The sequence below is a fragment of the Haliotis asinina genome, chromosome 14, assembly GCF_037392515.1.
Source record: "Haliotis asinina isolate JCU_RB_2024 chromosome 14, JCU_Hal_asi_v2, whole genome shotgun sequence".
NCBI classification, from domain to species: Eukaryota; Metazoa; Mollusca; class Gastropoda; order Lepetellida; family Haliotidae; genus Haliotis; species Haliotis asinina.
Window position 1 is genome coordinate 7,022,085 of NC_090293.1, and position 22,382 is coordinate 7,044,466.

Below are 22,382 nucleotides of genomic sequence, written 5' to 3' on the forward strand. Positions count from 1 at the left end.
TCTTGGACTAACAAACAAACACCCGCATCACTTCTTCCAGATTCTCCTTACCTTTGGCTATCTCTTTGTGTCATGCAAATATTGCTTTTCAAGATTCTTCATACCTTAGGTCATCTAAATGTCCAACACAAACATCACCACTTTCACATTATCCTATCCTTGGGCCATTTCATATGCTATACAGACATGACTAATTCCCTGATTAACCTTTCCTTGGGCCATGTAAATGTCCAACATAAACCTGACTTCTTCAAGATTTCACTATCCTTGCCCCATGTAAATGTGGGACACAAATATGACTAATTCCAGATTACCCTACCCTTGGGCCATGTTAACATCCCACACAAACATGACTTCTCCCAGATTACCCTACCCTTGGGCCATGTTATCATCCCACACAAACATGACTTCGTCCAGAGTACCCTATCCTTGGGCCATGTTGATGTCCTTCACAAACGTGACTACTTCCAGATTACCCTGTCCTTGGGCCAAGTCAATGTCCTATACCAACATGACTACTGCCAGATTACCCTTTCCTTGGGCCATGTTAACATCCCACACAAACATGACTACTTCAAAAATTCTCTATCCTTGGGTCATGTTAACGTCCTTCACCAAAATCACTACTTCAAGATTACTCTATCCTTGGGCCATGCTGATGTCCCACTAAAACATCACCACTTCCAAAGTCCTCTTCAGACACCTATGTCATGTGGCAAACAAAGCATATACTCTTCTAATATAAACATAATACTTTTCCTTCAAACAAATATTGAAATCTTGTGTCCACAACTGTCAGTAAGTTTGCTGCTTAGTAAACTGAAACTATTTCAAACACTAAACTACATTTAACACACAATCTACAAAATCCATCAATTCCCCTAAACCAACCACCAATAAATAAATCAAGACAAGTTATTACCTATCTGAAACATACAAACACCTCAATAGTTTTCAATAATGTACACACCATGACAAATGCCATTCCCAAAGGACATAAAATAATATTCCAATCCTACACCCACTAATCTCTCCTATATCTTGTCTGTCCCCCAAACAGTTGAATCAATAAAGAGACACCTGGCAATTGTACACTTCTGAAGGTACATCCTGTGGGATAATTGACTATATCACTTTCCCAAATTAACATTGCTGGCAATGACATATTTACATGTGGGAATGGGGCCAACTGACAGAAACAGTATCTATCACTTGTGGATTGGGGAGGTGGGGGGATAAGATCATTATGGCCTGAAAATGACCATATATCAATCTCAATGGATCGAACAAGTCCTTATGGTAAAACAAACAAATGTTCCCATGGTTCATACATACAAATATCACTAGGCCCTCCTTGTATTGAATCTTATTCCTAATAGTTTTATTCATAATTGTGATTAACAATTATGTCATAATTGAGACCTAAAAATTGATTGTGAAAATTTAACGAAAATCTAAAAATATTCACTTCTTGGAACAATGTTTTCACGCTTTTTTTCTTTGTAAAATGTTATTCCTTATCATACTTGACAAAATTCTTCTGAACATAACAAAATTCTCTGAAAATGTTCTTCAGAGTGTTCATCCACTCAACCAAACTCAGGACACCTGTCTGCAACATGATTACATCTCAGCACACACATATTTCATAGCTATGACATTACATGTAATGACATAGATTCTCTTGCTTTAACTTGTACCTGCATCAAATGCAACAGAATAATTATCAACTGAACGTTAAGGTGTCAGTCAATCTAGACACCCTCTGACTGAAGCCGTAAAGAACATCTCATGTCCAAAGAAAACTTTAAAGTTTGGCAGGTTCAACTGTTCACAGCTGAGACAGACAGTACAGCAGTAACTGCAGACTTAAGAGTGTTGTGAACAGCTGGGAAGCTGCAGATGAAAGGCCGAAGTTTGGACTATCTACACAAAGCAGATGGACCTAGTCTCGTAATATCACAGAACCCCATGCTCAGTTTACTTGCCAATGACAATAATCTAAAGAATGCTGTGTTAGATATCAATAGGTTTATCATCAAGGTTAGAAGAAGCTATTTGGAGAACTACTTTGTTTTTATGTTTGAATGGACGCATTTGAACCCCTTTCACACCTCTGTAAGAAAAATATTCAAGTTATTTTTTTTTAAACTGAGATGCCTAATCCTCAAAGGCTTGAGCTATCCTCTTCATCAGAGAAACTGTTTATTTTGTTAGTCTCAAATACAATTAGCTAACCTTTTCTAGTGCTCTCGTCTCCTTTTTCCCCTTCCCCAAGACTTGCATTAACATATTCAGTATCAATGATGTACAGACTGAAAAAAGCCTATACGTCCATATGGACAGTTAACCTGATAACATAAAAATAGATGATATCAAAACAATCTCCATATATTTCTTATCTCAGTTTTAGATGCAAAATAGAATATGAGCCCTTCACTTCAATGCTGTTCTTATCAATAGTTGTTGAATACATGTCGTAACCTTTGACAACACAAAACCATCTCTTAAACATTACTTGTTTTGGGGAGAACAGTATGGCACCTACATCTTTTTCTGACATTTTTTGACTTGCAAGTTATTTCTTGGATATTAGACTGTCATGGAGAATGTTCTTATAAAAGTATCAAAATAACTGGAATGCCAGTTGACAGATGTAATTATGAAAATGTAACTTCATTTGGATGTACATTCAGTCGATATACATGCAGTTTGAAAAATATTAATGTGACATGATTCATCTACCATTCCCTCAATATCACAGTCAATTGAAACATCAATCACCGACATACATATGATATACACAGATCATAAAACTTCTGACATTTACTGAAGCAAGCAATCAATCTATTCTGAGCCTGTCTGAGAATGACTCCCTCCTCTTGATGACAATTCAATTCAGAGAAATATATGTGAGCAAGTCATTCATGAAATCATTTCTTGCCAACATACACTATCATTCATAGGGAGGCAAAACCTTTTTCAAGAATCCTGTGTACGCCAGAGACTAAACGTGAAAACTCTAGACTCATGAAGTATGAAGCCCCCAGGCTTTCCACACATTCCTTTCAGAGAACCAAGGTGAAGTTTTGAAGCATCGGCTATATACCAAGAGGACATCATGACCATTCTCATATGACAACGTGAAGTCATATGTTGAGTGAGGGTGATATATTCTATCTGTTTAAAAATGTCAGAGATGAATAAGACTCAGACAGCTCCTTTGTAAGTGCGATTCCAGAAAGTGATTCAACTTTGATCACTTTTCCTCCCCTTCTCTTGAAGCACCTGTCGACCTTGGAACACTTCCTCTGAACAATTACTTCTCTTATCTTACATACACATCAAGGAAATGCCTGGTTTCACCAGAAAAAAATATAAGGCTTTCAAGACTGGTTGGTTTACGAGACATGGAAACACTTCCTATTAATTTTGTTTCTTACAGAGCCTCCATCACAGCCACTCTTCTACAAGCATCTACTGGTAATTTAAGTGATTACTTGACTGAAGGAATCACTCACTCATAACAAGGAACTCAGATATTAGCTGTATCCAGGGAACCACACAAATCTCCAATTATTCAGAAATTCATTTTCCTCAATCCATCTGAAGTAAGAAATTCAGCTTCTTTCACCTCATTGAACACTTTCTCTTCTGAGACAAGTAATCGCAAATCTGTCACCAAAATGCTGGAATCCAATCACTCAGTATACCTGTGTGTAACACAGCTCCTTTGAAAATGAATTCACAACACTGGACAATATTCCAGCACCAAAGTAATCGGGACCAATTTCTGGGTGTCACGGCAACACAAGTAGTTGGTAATCCGCCAGACTAAATGCAAAGTTTCCTCAAATGACAACAGGGAAGTGTTGGTGTTCGGCCAGTGAAGAGCGGCCCTGCTTCCTGACAACACTGTAATTGCTATGGATGTCTGCTGTCTTGTCTAGTGAAAGTCTCCTCCCTATCTGCCAGGCCCATCACAGCAACACTGCATGGCAGGCTGATTACTGGTCTGTGGCGATAGCCAGTATTTGGTGATAGTTGTGTGGCCTCTGATAGGCTCGGGCTCTCCTCATGTGCTCCTTGCTGATAGACTCCTGGCAGAGTCTGTACGCACCTGGCCAAGCAGGCGTAAAACATGGTGGCCAGTGGAATCACTCATGTTTTTATCTGCTTTGCTGGGAAATCCAATACATGTAAACATCATAATGATTCATACAGGCTCACTTTGATTTTTTTACCCATTGAATCACATCTGAGATTTAGTGACAAAACAACATGTACTACTTGGTGGCACAAACTCATCAACACAAACAATACTAATGGCTGGTTTATCCATTATCTTTTCCCACGACTCAAATAATGGCTTCTTCATGAAAACAGGCATGAGGAAGATCTCACATGCCCATAAAAAGAAATTGAAACTTCAAGACTTAACCATGAATGCAGAAATTCAAAGAAGTTGATGTCCTGCTCCAAAAAGTCCATACATGACAATTCTTCCATTCTCACCATGGAAGGGGATTATCACCTTCGGACATCGTGAGTTTCTCTGGACAGGCTTACTGTCCCAAAATGAAGCTGTGAAGAACAAATGTAAATAATTCAACGCACTTGAACTGGGTCTAGATTTCTTCAGCTCTCTTAGCACTAAGATAGTTGTAAGTTAATGTTAATATATAGCGCTTAAGACTATCATAGTGCGAGGAAGCTTCAAACAAACAGGGCCAGTTTTTGAGCTGTATCAATATTGTGTCAGGTTTATACATGGAGCAAGCAAAGTCTAAAGTAATGCATGTTTTACATCTTTACCACATAGGAGAAACCCTGAACTCATAATGGTCCTGACTAAGCCAACAAAAACTCAGCAAGCATAAATTTGAACCCAAGATAATGTTTCCAAGGGAAGCGACTCAGTAAAGGAAACTGAAACATGTCACACAATTGGGCCACCCCTGCTAGCTATTCTGCAAAGGAAGCTTTACCATAAGGTCAGACCAGTTTTATTTCTTGTTTTATGGATCATTGTCCTCAGAAATACTAAGGCATGAGGAGAAAAAAAATATCAATAATATCACCAAAGTAATATTCCTTCAGGATATATCAGGATTTTTTTTTTGAGCAGGAAAACATAATTTTATTTTGCTTATAATTCATGAATAAAAATACACAGGTGGATCTGTAAAACAAGACATAAAATTGGTCTGGTCGAACGAATGTACAGTGAAAGTAATGGTCCGCTTATATGGCGCTCATATCTAGGCATTATGCCTGCTCATGGTGCTATAATAAGACACTATCATACTTTCTGATACTTTTTCAACTCCCTGACGATCATACAGCCTATTTACCCATGCATACCCATTTTACAGTTAGGTGAACTAAGAAAATGTGGAAAAAAGGTACCGACAGCAGGGATCGAACATGGGGCCTCCAGCGTGTTAGGCATATATGCCTTACCCACTGCACTACTAGCCAAGCATATGATGTATGGGCTACTGTAGATTTACTCTCAAGACCAGTCCCTGAAATATAGCTATGAAGAATTACAGTCATTCTTCAAAGGAACCAACAAGTAATAAAAGAACCACAAGACTCTTAATTTCAGGGTAAGACTTTATAAGGACATGAGCCCTGCCTTCTAAGAGTGGACAGTGAGAAGATAATGAAGGTGATTGCTTTCTGAAACGACAATCCTCCAGGGTTTGTAAGAGAGACTCTCAGCAATGATCCTTAACTCCACTCCAAATAAGTGTGTAACCAAAAAATGCCCTAAATATTAAGGAATTTTTCCTCTCAGATAAAGATTCTTCTTTGTATATTACTCATGTTAAAGAAAAACTGTAGCAATACAGAATACTTAGATGACCCTTATATGTTTTTGAGTGGCGTATATCGAAACACACCTAGCATGCAATGGTTTCATTACAAGTCTGCAAATGAACCACGCCTCTATTCTATTATGACCTCAAATGTTCCGTTATGCTCAAGTTTTTTTCCCATATTTTCTCTATCAGATGAAAAAAGGTGATAATTTATTTGGCATACACTAGGGCTTCTACTGACTGTTAACCAATGCTATCCGTTCATCTTTATAAGTTATGTCCTTGTCCCTTAATATTATTAGTGGACCTTCGACAAAACTAGGTAGGACACGCTGCCAAGACTTGTCATTTTCTGGACAGGAGTCACACGTCTTAACATAGATAAAGCTACTCTGAAAATACAGGCATTTTTTACCTCAGGATACATTTTACAACCGCATCACTTTAGTTTCATTTACGTGAAATTTACTGTCAGTAAATCTCACTGATCATCATAAAAACTGATAAAAGACTTTTACTGTTTGAAAAGAGATGCTTTGTACAAAGAAACATGATCTTGCATAAACTGAGAGCATCACGATTTGCAATGTTATGCTAAGCGATACTCAATTGCCTCTATCAGGTTACATTTAAGTCTTGTATCGATTTATACATAAATCCCCTATAATTTTTTATTCTGCAACATTTTATACATATATCATATCAGTCTGTCCTAGGAGCTTATCATATTCCATTATACTGTATGTAAAATAATACTTTAGTACAACAAACCACTTGTGCAATTACAGCAAATCCTGAAATCCTGGAAAACTGATATTGCTGCAGAGTCAAGGTATTCGTGAGTGAGTGAGTGAGTGAGTGAGTGAGTGAGTTTAAATGCTGTTTTCAGCAATATTCCTAGGCAGGGGACAAAGAAATGAGCCTGGAATCAAAAACATGTGCTTGGCATAAGGGCAAACTGTTTAACCAATAGGCTAACTCTCTACCCCTACATGGTTACCTCTCCACCCTTACAATAAGCATGAAACATCAAGAGTACCACATAAAGAAATACGTTGTATGTCATCATTTTTCTGATTTCTTATTGTCATAGTCATTTATAAGCAACAGATAGATGAAGACACTATTTATGTGTAAACTGTTGATGAAGATGTTAAAAAACTGAATGTGGATGAAGACAGTCATTTAATGACTGTCTTGCTGAAAACTTTATTAACTGACATGTTAAAGGAGTATAGACATAAAACCAAGCTAGAGATGTGTAGAAGTAAACGATGAAGACATTTATGAGTAATTCCTTGCTGAAGAAGCGTAGATGTAACATTTTTATGAAAATGTAAAGTAATAGCTAGCTGCAGTATTATGTAATAAGTTGATGGAGAAGAATCCAAACAACAAAAATTAATGTCAGATTCCAGTCAAGCAGGGAACCCAACACAAGGAAAGCATCGTTATAATTCACCACAGGGGTTTTGTATATTGGGTGCTGTTTAGAACTTGTTGTGTTTACCACCTCAGATCACCAATAATGAGCTATTCTTATCTTTCTCGGTTCACAATAAACAATCCCAATGACCTTGGCAGCATGAAGTTACTAATGTACTTGGCTTTGCTTTTCCTCAGCTTGATGTTCTGTCCCATGCAAGGGTTGCCTGTCATCTAATGTCCTGCTATTCTCAGATCAGAACATTGTCCCTTGGATGTGTCAGAAATTTATGATTCTGGGTTTGAATCTGAGATTCAGTCTGACTTTGCTTCTTAGTTCATAAGCACCTGAACCATGGTTGATGGATTCACAGAAATATCACACAGCTAGGGCATGCATTATTAAGACTTGCACATCTCTAAAGTTACTAAATAATTCATAGTTTGAAAGATGATTTCTAAAGAAAATAGATATACCTCTAACAGACTGGCATCCATAGATGAAGTGTCTGCTTATCTTGACTTGTCTCTTTAAAGCATTGAATTACTATACATCCATGGGCTTTGCCTTCAGCACAGCCTTGGGCAGGCACTTCAGTTAGCTTTCACTCATATTAACTGACTCACTGTTTTGAAGCTAAAGCAGTGAGTAAGTGAGTGGTTACTGTTTTATACTGCTTTCAGCAATATCCCAGTGGGGGACATCAGATATAGGCTTCACAAATTGTATCCGCATGGGGAATCGGCATGACGAGTGAACATCTTTACCACTGGCCTACCTCACAGCATCTAATTGACTGTATTTATAACCAACAAATCATGAAGATGAGTAATATGTAATTCTACCTACCCATATTCTAAAAATTTAGATTAATTTGCATTTCAAACTATTCAGACAGTTATCCAGCGACTGCAGCATATCTGAATGTTGTTTAATGTGAGCCGTACCCAGGAAAGGAACCTTTCAAAATATCCTACGAGATGACAGGACCTGTCAGTGGACAATCAATAGTGGTCCTGTCTGTACTTTACAGGTCCATAGTAACATTGTAGATTAAATTAACTATCAAAACAAATTCACTGGCCACCAAGACCACTGCCAAATTTTAATGTAGTGGTTCTGATGAATTTTCACTAGCTAGGGACCATAGGACCAGCATAAATTTCACACACTGCCCAGTGAGCAAACTTGACATTCCAATTCCCACAGTGTCTGTTAGGATCTATCTGCCTCCTGACGTAATTGTTCCCTTCAATGCATATGAATGACCTTCAGGCCTACCTGCATAATTCATCAGGACATGAGCCGTGTCTAAGTCTAGTGTTCCTTATGTAATCCTACACCATAAACATTTCAACCAGTGATGTATTACACATAACATCACCATCTGCTTCAAGTTCTTACCAAGCGATGTCACTGTGTACATGATGGGGGTTTTACCCCCAAGTCAGCTCTATTAAATAAGTTCATCACAGCTTATCCTCAAGTGTGGCACCATAAGTCTGGATGTAGATAGTCACATAGCCTTGCTCCAAAGCTGTACTGAAAGCAAAGTCCACTGACGTAAAGTAATTCTATCCTTTAAAGACACAAGTCTTGAGAAGTAAACAGTGCTATCAAAGGATGCCTGTCTGTTACAGGTATATCTATGGTCTTTGTTAGAAACTATCATTCAAACTATTAATTATTTTCATAGAGACTTGTGCAAGTCTTACAGCAGTGCTTCAGACGACCAGGGTTCTTGATTCAGCATTTGAATAAACAGACCCCATAAATCTTCAGTTTTAACAGGCATGAAAAACAATCTTGCTCCAAGTCTATCCTGAAAGACGAGTCCATGTCTAAATAAGGGTACAGAACGAGCTAATGTCTACTAGCCCTGTAATTTCACATTATTTTCAGTTGGTTTCCATGCTAATGTATGTCTTACTGGCAAAGCTTATGAAATCAAAGGAAATTTTACGGCTTGAGAAAAAATATATGTAATATCTAATAGTTTTAGAATAATTTTCAAAAAAATATATGACACATGTCAACAGATTGGGATCCTTACAGTACTGTCCCCTTATTTATGCTTGCCAGAGGACAGAGGACAGAATGACTATAATTATCAGGGCTATTCAGGAGAGCCTTGCAGTAAGGCTACCCTAAAGCCTGTGTTACATCGTTCATCTCTTTGTCATCAATATCAGACCATGTATTATATCATGGGGAATCTTGACATAAAGTGGGGGTTCCATGTTATAACTGTATCAAATGCAAATAATTACAAAATATGTGTGATATCTTATGTTACATATATCAGAAGATTTGTATTTATCAGAGTTTAGTGAATGAGTAAACAACATGGACACTACATGACTGGACTGTCTGAGCTTTGACTGTTTCAAGACAGAACTTACGGAGGAATCATTTGTAAATGTTTTACTTTGCTTCTACATCCTTTATCTTCTTCATTCAAAGGTACTCAGTGGATATTCCTAATATTTGTACCATACAGTATCTGGCATCTGAACAATTGTTAACTGTGAGATGAGATATGGTCTTCTTATGACAAAAACATTCCATTAAAGAACAAAGGCAAGATTAGTGGACATTCACAAAATGAAACTCCAAGAAGAACTCTTGATGTCTATGGTGATCAATCAGAGAACATTCAAATCATAAACTTTTTCACATATCAGTGATCTACAAAAGACGTCTGCTCTCTTGATTGTTGATGCTGCCTAAATACATAATGTGAACTCCTCATTTAACCTTCACATGTGACACAATTTCTGAAAAAAGATGTATCTGACATAATTATGAAAATCTTTAGATACGAAACCTCTTCGATAAAACACTCTAAGAACAGCACATTCATACAAACACCATCGAAACCCACACTGTTTGTTGCTAAATTCATAATGATTGAAGCGTTCAGGGGTTCTGGGGGTTATGAAAGTTGTTCCTGTATTTGAATCATGGCACCCCAAAATGTAAAATTTTAAATTTGCAAATTTCAACCTAAGCATCCTAATCATTTAAACCATGACAATAATAAGATTCACATTAGTTTTCCACAACTTTTGTTTGACCAGTACACCTTCGAGCACACCACACCTGTACATTACACAAAAACACAATGTTAAAGGCCCTTACCTGTGCCTTCATAACGATGTGTGTCCAGCTAGGTATTTCCTCAGACAGAAGAGTTGTGTCACTGACTATAGCAGCTTCTGTAAGGTCCTCTCAGCTTGCCCTGACAGATACCCTGAGGGTCTGCTTAGTTGACAACAGGGACAAGGAGAACAGGTTTGCTCAAGTGTTCCAATAGCCAGATTCACACCAATGGCTGTCTCAGAGAAATACCCTCTGGTCATTGCCGTCTGACAATCAACTTTTATGATCATCTGTTTGGTCAGAGCCGTTCTACCGATTTCTTGATGGATAGGATTTGCCGAGATGTGAAATCAATTATTTGACTTCAAATACCAAAACATCAAAATGGTTTCTGATTTATTGCCATCACACAACAGTCTCTAGCTGCTGATAACAGAAGGATATCGACAGATTTGCAATCATTGCTTTTCACAATGTTTGCTATTTGGTGGGTCAATAGTAATTTAACTATTCCATATTTACTGAAACCATAAAAAAGAATAACATCGATATGAAAATTGATACTTAGCTTTGACAGTTTGATTTATTTGTTATCAGAGATGCTGACTAATGCCTTTCAAATACATTAATTAGGAGAAGGCTGTTTAACAAATCTGATTTACTCTTGACAATCAAAACAAAACAAGAACATCACACAAACAAAGCTACGCACTGTTAGTTTCAATGATTTAATAAATGTTCCCACAGAAGCTTCTAAAAGTAGCTTCATCCTGCAGTAAAGTCTTCTTAACAGCCATATAAAACTATTCTGTTTACAATTTGAGAACTTCAAAGCTGAAAAACAACCTTCTTTTAAACATATCAGAAACTTAAAAGGAATAATAAACACTACAGTTGAACCCATTCATCTTAGTTTGCATGGAAAAATGAAAATCAATCATAAGATGATTGTCTGAATGAAGTGATTATGAATTACTTCCACAGAGCTTACTACATTAACTCTACACTTAAGTATGGCTGTTAAGATACCCTTAGTCCTACGACTTATAGTTTATGGATGCCGGGATCACCTTAGTGCTATAACTATAGTTTATTGATGCTGGGATCACCTTAGTGCTATAACTATAGTTTACTGATGCCGGGATCACTTTAGTGCTATAACTCTAGTTTATTGATGCCGAGATCACTTTAGTGCTATAACTCTAGTTTATTAATGCCGAGATCACCTTAGTGCTATAACTCTAGTTTATTGATGCCGAGATCACTTTAGTGCTATAACTCTAGTTTATTAATGCCGAGATCACCTTAGTGCTATAACTCTAGTTTATTGATGCCGAGATCACCTTATAGCTATAACTATAGTTTAAGGACATTGAGATCACCTTAAGTCCAATGGCTACAGCTTATGGATGCTGAGATCATCTTAAAACTATAACTATAGTTTCTATTGTATGACTATCGTAAATCCATGTTAAAGTGTGAGTTTTAAGATCGCCACAGTGCTAAGACTATTGTAAATCCACGTTACAGTGTGAGTTTTAAGATCGCCACAGTGCTAAGACTATTGTAAATCCATGTTACAGTGTGAGTTTTAAGACTGACACAGTGCTATGACTATTACATGTTAAGAGTTTTAAGACTGCCTTTATACTAAGTGCTGCAACTATTGTAAGTCTTTGCCCGGGTACACTTGTTTCTGCTATTGTGGTCCAAAAGGCAATCAAGACCAAGACTGGTTATGGTCATCAAATCAGGGAGAATAATTTCCCTTTGAACAGAACAATTTCTGTGAAAATGTTTGCTCTAATACAGTAAGGCTAGATGACTAAAAGCATAGAAGAGCATTATGAGGAAACATGATAATGTGCCATCATCACGTCCTCACCAGAGCTGTCTGGGGGGTGATCAGCTAGCCCTGGGGGTAGGGCTCATAATGACGGCCCAACAGCCTTAAAATCAATTATTAGGGTCATCTTCTGGTACTGCAGTCAGTCATAACGATCCATCAATACTCCGCTACAATCCTCTGGCAGTCCACAGAAACACTCTCACTGGCTTGTACAGACTTGCATTGGTCTCTAAGGTAAAAATTAATAGTTTAAACGATAATTTATAAAAAATAATAAATGACACCCAAGTTAAGATGAACTTCATGATCACCCATAGTCATTATACATCATCATCATCATCATCATCATCATCATCATCATCATCATCATCACCACTACCACTACCACCATCATCTTCATTTCACAACCATAACCACAAGAATCTACAAAACATCACGAACTCTAACTCATCTCTCAATCATCGTCATCCTCCTCCCTCTCATCATCATCGTCAGGACTGTACCCATTATGCAATGAACCGATACTTGTCAAACTGAACCCTCATCCCCAATTATTAACATTCCAAAACTTTAATGCTCAGTATTTACTTTGCAATAATTATATGGCCTAATACCACACTGTTTCTAGAAAAACACCAGTAATACAAACAAGGAAATACTGACTACCATATGAAGTTTAGATCTGTTCCTATGCATACAGACATATAAAACAGGTTTGGGGACAGTAAATATGGCAAAAAAAATATTAAAGAAATCAGAGCAATGTAATTATTACCTAAGACTAAACATAAACAGATTTTCACCTACCACTCTCAGACCAAAAGGCTTCTGGACATTTCCAGTCACACAGAGACACCCTACTCTCAAGAAGGGCTCAGCTCGTCCTATCTCTCTTCCCCAGTTGTCACTATCACAGACAATTCTGACATTCCCAATCTGAGAGGATTTACGATTCCCAGCCTGACTGCTTGCAGTTATGTTATGGTCAAGCGGCCACCAGTTATGGTCGCTGGGCTGGGGATTATGGAGGGCGATCTATTGTCTTGAGTTAATTGATCTGCAGGCAACAACGGAGAATCTGTGGCCGTGTAAGTATTAGCATGGGATTAGTGAGGTCGGAGGTCAATGCCACATCATGCTGGATTTTGTTAACCCAGTTAGAGGACATACGAAGTCACAGAAAAGGAAAAGAATCTGAAACTTATGACGGCATATCTGCATGAAAATTATTACTTTTTTCACACAAGACAAAGATGCAATCAATCATGTTTCCACTAGAATTGTTTCTTTGTTTTAGAGCTGATGAAATATGCAAGTGATCATTTTCTTACCTACCCATTAATATGAATAGAATAACAAATAGTATCTGAAATGAAATTGCTTTAAAGAAAAGTTAAAAATAACATACAATGAAAACTAAGGGTGAAACTTTACTTGACACATTTTGTAGACTTAAATGGTCTTCCATGGCTATATTTGTTTCAGAATCTGAATAACAGACTATAATATGGAGTATCTGGGTAACGTTTTAAGAAGAGTGAGTGATGAAATGTTGTTTTGAACAGTGAGTGAGTTTAGTTTTAAGCTGCTTTTAGCAACAACCCAGCAATATCACAGCAGGGAACCCCAGAAATAGGCTTCAGATCTTACACACATGCATGGAACCCGGGTTTTCGACAGAAAGTAGAACACTTTAACCACTGGGCTACCCCACCTCCCTAGTTTTGAACAGTATTACCGTATTCCACAGTAAGCAGAAGCAATGCTAACAGTGATGCTGGTGTTTGATCTTTGATGAAACCACTCCATGCGTTGGATGCCGACATGTCAACAGGAAACAGAATTCAGTGGATGACTTTATATCAGATACAGGTTGGATTGGAAACCACATGACTTTGCAAGATATATTTTTAAAATATGCACTTCAGTGAAACTGAAAAGAATAACATAATCGCCCAGAAGCATAGTCAGCTAACCAAACCACACACTGACTCTTACATAGACTAATGCTCTAAGCCTCTGAATATATATAATTTTGATGGTAGTGAGTGATTGAGTGAGTGAGTGAGTTTAGTTTTACACCGCACCAGACAATCCAGTGACCAACAACATGAGCATTGATCTGCGCAATTGGGAACCTATGACATGTGTCAACCAAGTCAGCGAGCCTGACCACCCAGTCCCATTAGTTGCCTCTTACACGAAGCATAGTCACCTTAATTTTGATAGCAACAAATTAACACACATAAATTGAAAAGGAGACCCAGGCAGACCAGAGATTTAGAACCTGACGAAATCTAGGCTTGCTTAATTTAAGGCTTTACCATTGCAGATAGGGCTTAGAAGTAGGGAAAATAAAGCGGTTCAGGGACTGTGAGACAGACTAGGTCTGTAATAGTATATGGTCATTGAAGTTGTTTTCACATATTGTATCTTTATGAGGAATAAAAGCCATGACATTGGTCTTAGCTAACACTTTAACATTACTTGGGTACCCCACTGGTCCTTCAGATTGTGTATATGGCTGCAGAGGGTTAGGACAACCTTTTTCTCATCCACAAGGACAATCTGACTGAGATCTACCATGTGTACATAAAAATGCTAATTCACAAGAAAATATGAAGTTACTAGTCACAAACAATGGATATACATTAATTTTGCACTCGCTGTGAAACTTCTGCAATCTTTTTCTACCAATTTAGCCAATTCCTAATTTCCCCCTGCATTTTTAAATCTTGTCACAAACAGATAGGAGACTGACCTCCACCACAAAAGTGTGTCCAGAATTGGTTCAGACTGTATTGCCTCCTAATAAGACAATATTGGTGGTCAAATAGGCCCGGCAAGGTCACATAATGGTCGGTGAAAGGGGAATTAATAAGCCAGCTGTTTGGCCAGTCAGCTTAGACATAACTGGTCAGGCAGGGGTGAATTTGTGATCACTGGACATACACATACAGTCATTAAGAGTGAGTGGTTCGCTGAGAAACAACAAATCCATGGTAATAGGATCCAGTATTCATCATCAGACATGTTGTTGGAGGCAAGCTATCCTGACGGGGCAGCCTGTGGTTCTGCTGTGAAGGTGTCTGTCTTATTGACTCAGAACGGATTCAAAACCATCAATCTGTTGTTTCACAGAAAGGGTGGAGCACATACAATAAATAACATAGAAAGTTGGAAAGTGAGAGAGAATGAGTGTGAGTGAATGAGTGGGTGGGCACTATGGTGGGCACATATTCGAACGCATCAATACAAATCTGAAGAAATCTGCAATTTAAACCTTAGACCATTTGATGATAGCAATATTCAACATCCAACACTGATCACCACAATGTCTTAGACAGTTTTAATCACGGCACAACTTCTGCCTTATAAACAGAAGAAAACAAATAAATTTGAAAACAATTCAACATTGTTTTATAAAATGCTACATGACTGAAATCATCATTTTAATTTGCTGATCAGAAACAAAGCTGAACCAAAGCAAGCACATAATTTTTTTCTGCACTTTCCAGGATTGTAACGAAATTTCATTTCAGAATATTATTAAGAAAGTCAGTTTCCCCTGGCAACAGAGCCACAAAAACTGTGAGTCAAATGCCATTGTGGAAATTGTACTGAGGTAAATCAAGTCAAATGAAGAATGAAACAAAATTCGACAAGATTACTTGATTATAGGTGTATATTCTTTTGTCCTTTTGACAGAGGAAGCTGGTTACAGCAACCCATATCAAGCCCAATATTCCACATGCCTCAACTGACAGACAGGTATTCTAGAAAAAAACGTAAAACTCCCAATATTTATCCAAGAACATTTGTTACATCCTCAAAAAATGAATATGTACAATCTTCCTTCTCCATGTCAGTTATCTACAGCCCCTCCAAAACACATTTTCTCCAGCAAATCTCCAACATGAAAATAAAGATTATTAACCTGGCATTTGAACAAAGAAACCACTGAAAATCTCATAAAATATTTTTGCATCTGATGTAAACAGGCCCCAAAGCAAAGAAGCGGTACCTGGAGATACGATCACAGTATACATAAACAGCGTGAAGAATGCATCAGCGGATGTTCTGTGGATGTACAAGCCTGTGTTCCTGAAGTCATTGTATTCAGATGACAGGTTCATACCACATATGTTTCACATTACTAAACCAGCAAATTGCCTCCAGCACTTGAGCCAGCTGCTAAACCTCTGCCATCCTTCAGATACAGGTGTATACACTTTCAACAGAAAGTGCAAAAATCCCACACACTTAACCTTTGGCACTGTTCCAATTTTTTATTGTTATCTTATATGTGTGGCCATTTTTCATAATCCTGAAACAATTTGCTTTCATTTGAATATTCATTTGCATATGTTCCAACAAAGCATTTCAAAATGCTGTTACTGTACCAGTATTTTCCCACTGACTAACTTGTTTGACATTTGTCTTGTACACTCATATCAGTATTTGTCTGACAGCTGAAACAATTTACTTTCATATGAATACATATTTGAATACATTCATCTAAGCATATCTCTCAAACACAGGTGAGAAAAAACTTTAAAGGCCAGAAAAGATAAAATACACTTGTAATCATAAAACTGTTGGGAAACGAAGAAATGTCTATTAGCCTACAGGAATTTATACTTGCACACAGATAGCAGACATTGAGAGACCTTATAACCATGGAAAGCATATATAGTTTTCATTTCAGCAATAACATTTTCTTGTGACTGATGCACATAATCTTGAATGTTTCAGATTTCAAAGTTTTTCAGACATCCTACAGAAGCTATCAAATGTTTTACTCGGTGAACTAAGGGACATGCGTAATGGATAACTTATCTTCATAACCATGGAAACGTATTTACAAGTTATCGCCTTTACCTTTGCACACAGGTTTAGAATTTAATATTAGCCTCATTAATCGAATAGGCCGAGGGGAAACAGTTTTGAACATTCAGAAAAGGTAGATTGGGAAATAACACATGGTGATTTACCAACCGAATAAATAAACAATTGTTGAAGTTCAAAGTGCATGAATGAGCTGTAGCAACTGCTGCAGCCTGTACTTCACTGATGTCCGGGTTTGTGATCTAAATGCCAAAGAGAAGGCCACACCAATGTAGGATGCAGGACAAGCATCAGGGAAAATCTTTGATTTAATCTATGTTCTGCTTATCCTGGCACAGCTAAGAGACACAACTCTTCACTGCAAATTACAAACCACAAATAATGTAAAGCCGACTTAACCTGCTAATGTTAGTCATTGACAAATTCTAGTTACGTATGTTAAGAAAAGGGAGGTATGTTTCATTACTGCACCTAATTAACTCTTGTGACCTTTAGGCAGCACATTTCATTCCCAAGCTGCCCAACCTTGTGAGGATGTCAACGTTTTTACATAACTCACTGCACTATTTTTACATACAAATGACAAACAATATTAACAACAGAATCAAAGAGTTTGGACATACAACTCAATCAATGTATCTTGACAGTGTATGCCAAGAGGACTCCACTTCAATGCTTCAGTGCAAACCTTGTAGGCTGTTGCATTGTGGGAGGATCACAACTCCAGATGGCTGCATGGAAATGTCACCACGCAGATGTCTGGCTGGCAGTAAAGATCAAACATTCTAGTCTATGAGCCAGTGACAGGACACAGCCACCCTCAAATAAATAGTGCAAGGACGTAAATTATATATTCAGCAGTTCTCAAGAATGACCTGATACAGATCGGACATCTACCTGAAGGCAGACGACCCCAATTCCCTAAAATAGTTATCTTGTGTAAAATAAATAAACAAACAAAAAAAACCAAAAAAATGACAAACAGAATGGATGGATGGATGGATGGATGGATGGGTGGGTGGATGATTGGATGAATGAATCCAACAGGAGACATAAACAACTTGAGTTGAACTCCTGTTTTTAATACATGATCTGAATTCTAGGTGACTAGCTAAGGTGAAAAGAGGTAGTTAACAAGGAAATGTCACTTCAAACATCACAACCTGTAGACATTAAGCATGTAGGATCAGAAAGTGATGAATATTTATATGTCCCCTCAAGAACAGTCTAGCTAAGAGATGAAACCTACAATGAGTACACAGATTGGCAGTCAACAAGGAAATGTTCTTCGTCAATGTTACTCGACTTGGGCATTTTACATACCGTAACCTGCACTCAGAAAACTCACAAATGCTGATTCTTATAAAAACAAGTTAAATTTTCTAGAAATAAACATTGTTCAAACCTTAAGAAAATTTCAACCTCAAAAAATGACACTGAAAACATTTTGATAAATGCAAAATGAGTCCGAATGAGAACTTCTTGAAGTTTCCCCACTTCAGTTAAGCAATTTCAGAAACATTTTGTAAAAGCATATCGAAATACATTTGTTCAATTTGAACCTCTCCAACAAAACTGGCTTGACATCTCAGGTGGGGAAAAGGTGCAGGTATCTGAAATCTCAGCTTCCTTAGTTCAATGTTTCTGAAAATTTTGACACATCAATTGAAAATTGCCACTAAACAATGATGCCATGACAACTACTTTTAAATACTGAAAAGTCAGATGAATATAACATCTAATGTACACAAACCTATATACATTGTTAAGTAAATTTATGTCTTCATAAGAGGTCCTCACAAAGGTTACTTACAAATTTGTCTATGAGCGAGTACTATAATTTTACGCCACCTTTAGCAATATTCCTGCAACATCATAGCATGGGACACAGAAATGGGCTTCACACATTGCTTCATAACTGTTAGCTACCCCACTGTCCCAATATTTGAGTTTTATTTGGGCAGGGTGATTAATATGGAAAATATGGTATGTTACTTTGCACCCCTGTTTGTGTTGAATACAAATGGTCTTAAATGAGTTACAGCAGACCTGTTTTTATAGGACATACCACAACATATAAGCTGTCCAGTCGGTGCTTGATTGCCCTCCCCGCTGAAGACCAAGCCGTGAATTATTAGGAAAGTTCTTTCAAAAAGTTTGTAATAGTAGAATAAGGATGCACTTTCAAAAACAAAAAAAATCTTTTAAAAATGTTACTTTCATTAGAAACGAAACCATAAGCAATATGAGACATGTTGAATCATTCATCAAAAAGACAAAACGTAAACTACAGCTAATTCAACACATCCTACAGCCAAGTTGCCCATGTTGCCATTGCTGAGAAAGGTATGGTTATACCTATAAGAAATATGAGGACTTCTCTTATCTGTTTTCAGAAATAACACCTCTTTATCGCTGGTCTTGAAATGATGTGAAAAACAGATACCTACTTTCCACTTTCTACTTTGACACCTATGACCCCTTCCCCCCATCCCCTCAACATCTTGTCATAAAACAGGGCATCTCAAAATAATTCTAATATATTTTCTGTGATGATGTAACACATATGTTCATATTTAGTTTTTCAGGATCTGAATGAGTCAGTCTGGTGACACAACAAATGCTTGGTAACATTTACTGATAGGAAAATATATTTTCTAATTCTAAAATAGTTTAAGAATTATCAACATTATTTTATCCACTTACAACACAAAACATAAAATTGATATTTTATACCATCCCCTTTCACAAGCAGCATCTGTAGCTGGTTGTGTTTCCATGACAACCAGAAAGTATCTAAGTATCTCTCTGACTCATCACAGCATCACCTTTGAGGTACAGCTCAGTGATAAACATGCCCCTTCCTTTCAAACAGGGGATGGGGCGCGTGTTCTCATTTCTCCCCCACCTGAGGGGGTCAGAGAAGTGAAGTGCTGGGGACAACACCCCCACACTTGTTTTCCATGCACATTCAAGGCTCAGAGAGGTAAGGTGCTGAAGGGGGTCTAGAGAACTTCTAGTGCTTCCTTCCGGTAGTTGGGTAGACTAATGTTCTGATTGTAACAAATAGTGAGTGAGTGAGTTGAGTTTTATGCCACTTTTAGCAATGTTCCAGCAATATCACTGTGGGAGACACCTTAAATGGGCTTCACACATTGTGCCCATGTGGGAAATCAAATCTAGGTCTTCAGTGTGATTGTAACAAATAAACACATTCATACTGATTTGTCCCAGAAACACCACAGATTCAATGAACCTAGGGAAATCTAGACTTGCTCCAGTTAGAGCTTTTTCTTTATAAACACTGTTGATAAACTTTAGACTCCCAAACTTGGCAACTTCTTATTGTATTGCAGATGAGGGAGGTTCTAGGCAGTAGGGGGCTTATTCACAGAGTGGGAGACAGACTAGATTTTAAGCAATGGTTACCTGTTATTGCTTCACAATGCAGTATTTTCACTATTTGACTGGGGCATGTACATAGTCCAGACGAGCTAGAGATACAGAACCGATCAGCAGTGCCAGTCTATGGGGTACAGTGACTGGTACCAGGCAGGTGCCAGAGCTCCTCAGCTGGATTCCATATGGGTGGTTGGAATTATAGGGTCAGTGAAGAGATGGGACTAACTGCTTGTGGGGAGGGAGAGGGAATATCTAGGGGGCAATCTGACCCTCACTTGAACACCATCAATTTCTGATGAGTGAGTGAGTGAGTTTGCTGTTTAACGCGTCACTCAACTTTATGGCGTCTGTCTGTAAATAGACAATCTGCATGGACCAGACAATCCAGCAATCAACATCATGAGCACTGACCTACATCACTGAGATACAATGACATGTGCCATCAAGTCTGTAAGAATGACAACCCAATCCCATTTGTTGCCTTTTATGACAAGCATGGGTTGCTGAACACCACATCCAACAGGGATCTTCAGGGGTTAGTTAGTAGTGAATGATTGTGGGTCACTAATGTCCTGTGACATCTAAACCAATTTTCTTCAGACAAACAGAGAACACTGCTGACCTATATGTTAGCAGAATCACTCAGCATGTGAAGTGAAGAATTCCAGATAGCTCTTCAATCTCACCCCTGCCACACAATCTTCACCTTTCAGCGCTATATTACAAGTGTTCCATAATCATGGTGGCCTGGGGTTACCAGTTAAATCACATACCATGGCCTTCAATCACAAAGGAGACAAGAAATACCTGAGCATGCTATACATATCTGAGTGCTCTGAAGTCTTCAACTATAGATAACACCTTGATGCCTGATACTGTACAGGCTGATAGTCCTGTGTATATTTTGGGTTGGATGTTTGACGAACTGCCTGTGTGAATAGAGTTGATGGGGTCTAACTGGTTATTGGAGTATCAGTAACAAACTGAGATGATGCTGTTTAAATTCTGCAGTCAGTAGTGAATGAGTTTAGTTTTATGTAACACTCCGCAATATTCCAGCTATTATGGCAGCAGTCTGTAAATTATCAAATACAGACCAGGCAATTCAGTGATCAACAGCATGCTCAGCAATCTATTTAATTGGAGTACAATGATATGTGTCAACCAATGCTCTTACGACAAGCATGATCTGCTGAAGACCAATTCTGACTTGGATGTTCAAGGGTCACTATCTAAACAAGTAAAGGAGTACTGGTGGTAATAGACAAGATTCTTGTTCTTTATGAACCCACAAGACATTGTTATGATGTTGAACCATCAAAATGATTTAAGATGTCAGCCTTAGCAATAAGATGGATATAAAACATGCAAAATAAAATGACCCAGGAAAACTTGAAAGACATAGTTGCAAGAAGAGGCCACAACCATGTGCTGGTCAAACAAAACACAGGCAACAACAATCTTTTATAAACACTGTTGATAAACTTAAACTTGGAAACTTAAGATATTATCGCCTCTTAGGTGAGTTAAGGACAAGTTTGCAGGCACCATTCATCTCCAATATCTTGTATTCCTGTTGCAGGTAAACTTTACACAGGTTTGGACTGTGAGAGGAACCAACAACCAACATGCCACAATCTCTGTGACACTTGTAGAGATGCAGGCCTGCAGATTGGTATGTTTTCATAGTTATCAGACACCTGTGAGTTAAGGAATGACACAACATGTACTCAAATTAGGCCAAGACAAACCACTGGCTAACAACCTGATCCACTGTCCCAAGACAACGTCTCATACAGCAAGGTCACATATTCAGCATAAAAAGGTATTCACACTGACGTTTAGTTGAGTCCCTGTGATAGGCTGGAACTATTCTTCATTGGTACTACCCCATGTTTACAGACACTAGTCACTTCTGGTGAGTGTG

At 37.9% G+C, this 22,382-nt stretch overlaps 1 protein-coding gene across 12 annotated transcripts in view; it reads right to left on the minus strand.

The window, feature by feature from the left end:
• LOC137260965 (liprin-beta-1-like) overlaps window positions 1-22,382 on the minus strand; it is a 133,952-nt gene that overhangs the window by 38,222 nt on the left and 73,348 nt on the right. For 2 of the 12 annotated variants that reach the window (XM_067798549.1, XM_067798547.1), the window contains exon 1: window positions 3,522-3,970. The exons of 9 other annotated variants lie outside the window; for them this stretch is intronic. Coding sequence is in view for 1 of the 3 variants with exons in the window: in XM_067798552.1 (XP_067654653.1) it covers window positions 10,396-10,407 (12 nt within the window). In the remaining 2 variants the exon portion in view is untranslated. Of the gene's footprint in view, window positions 1-3,521; window positions 3,971-10,395; window positions 10,430-22,382 lie in introns of those variants that run through there. One more of the 12 variants, XM_067798552.1, reaches the window with a different exon arrangement.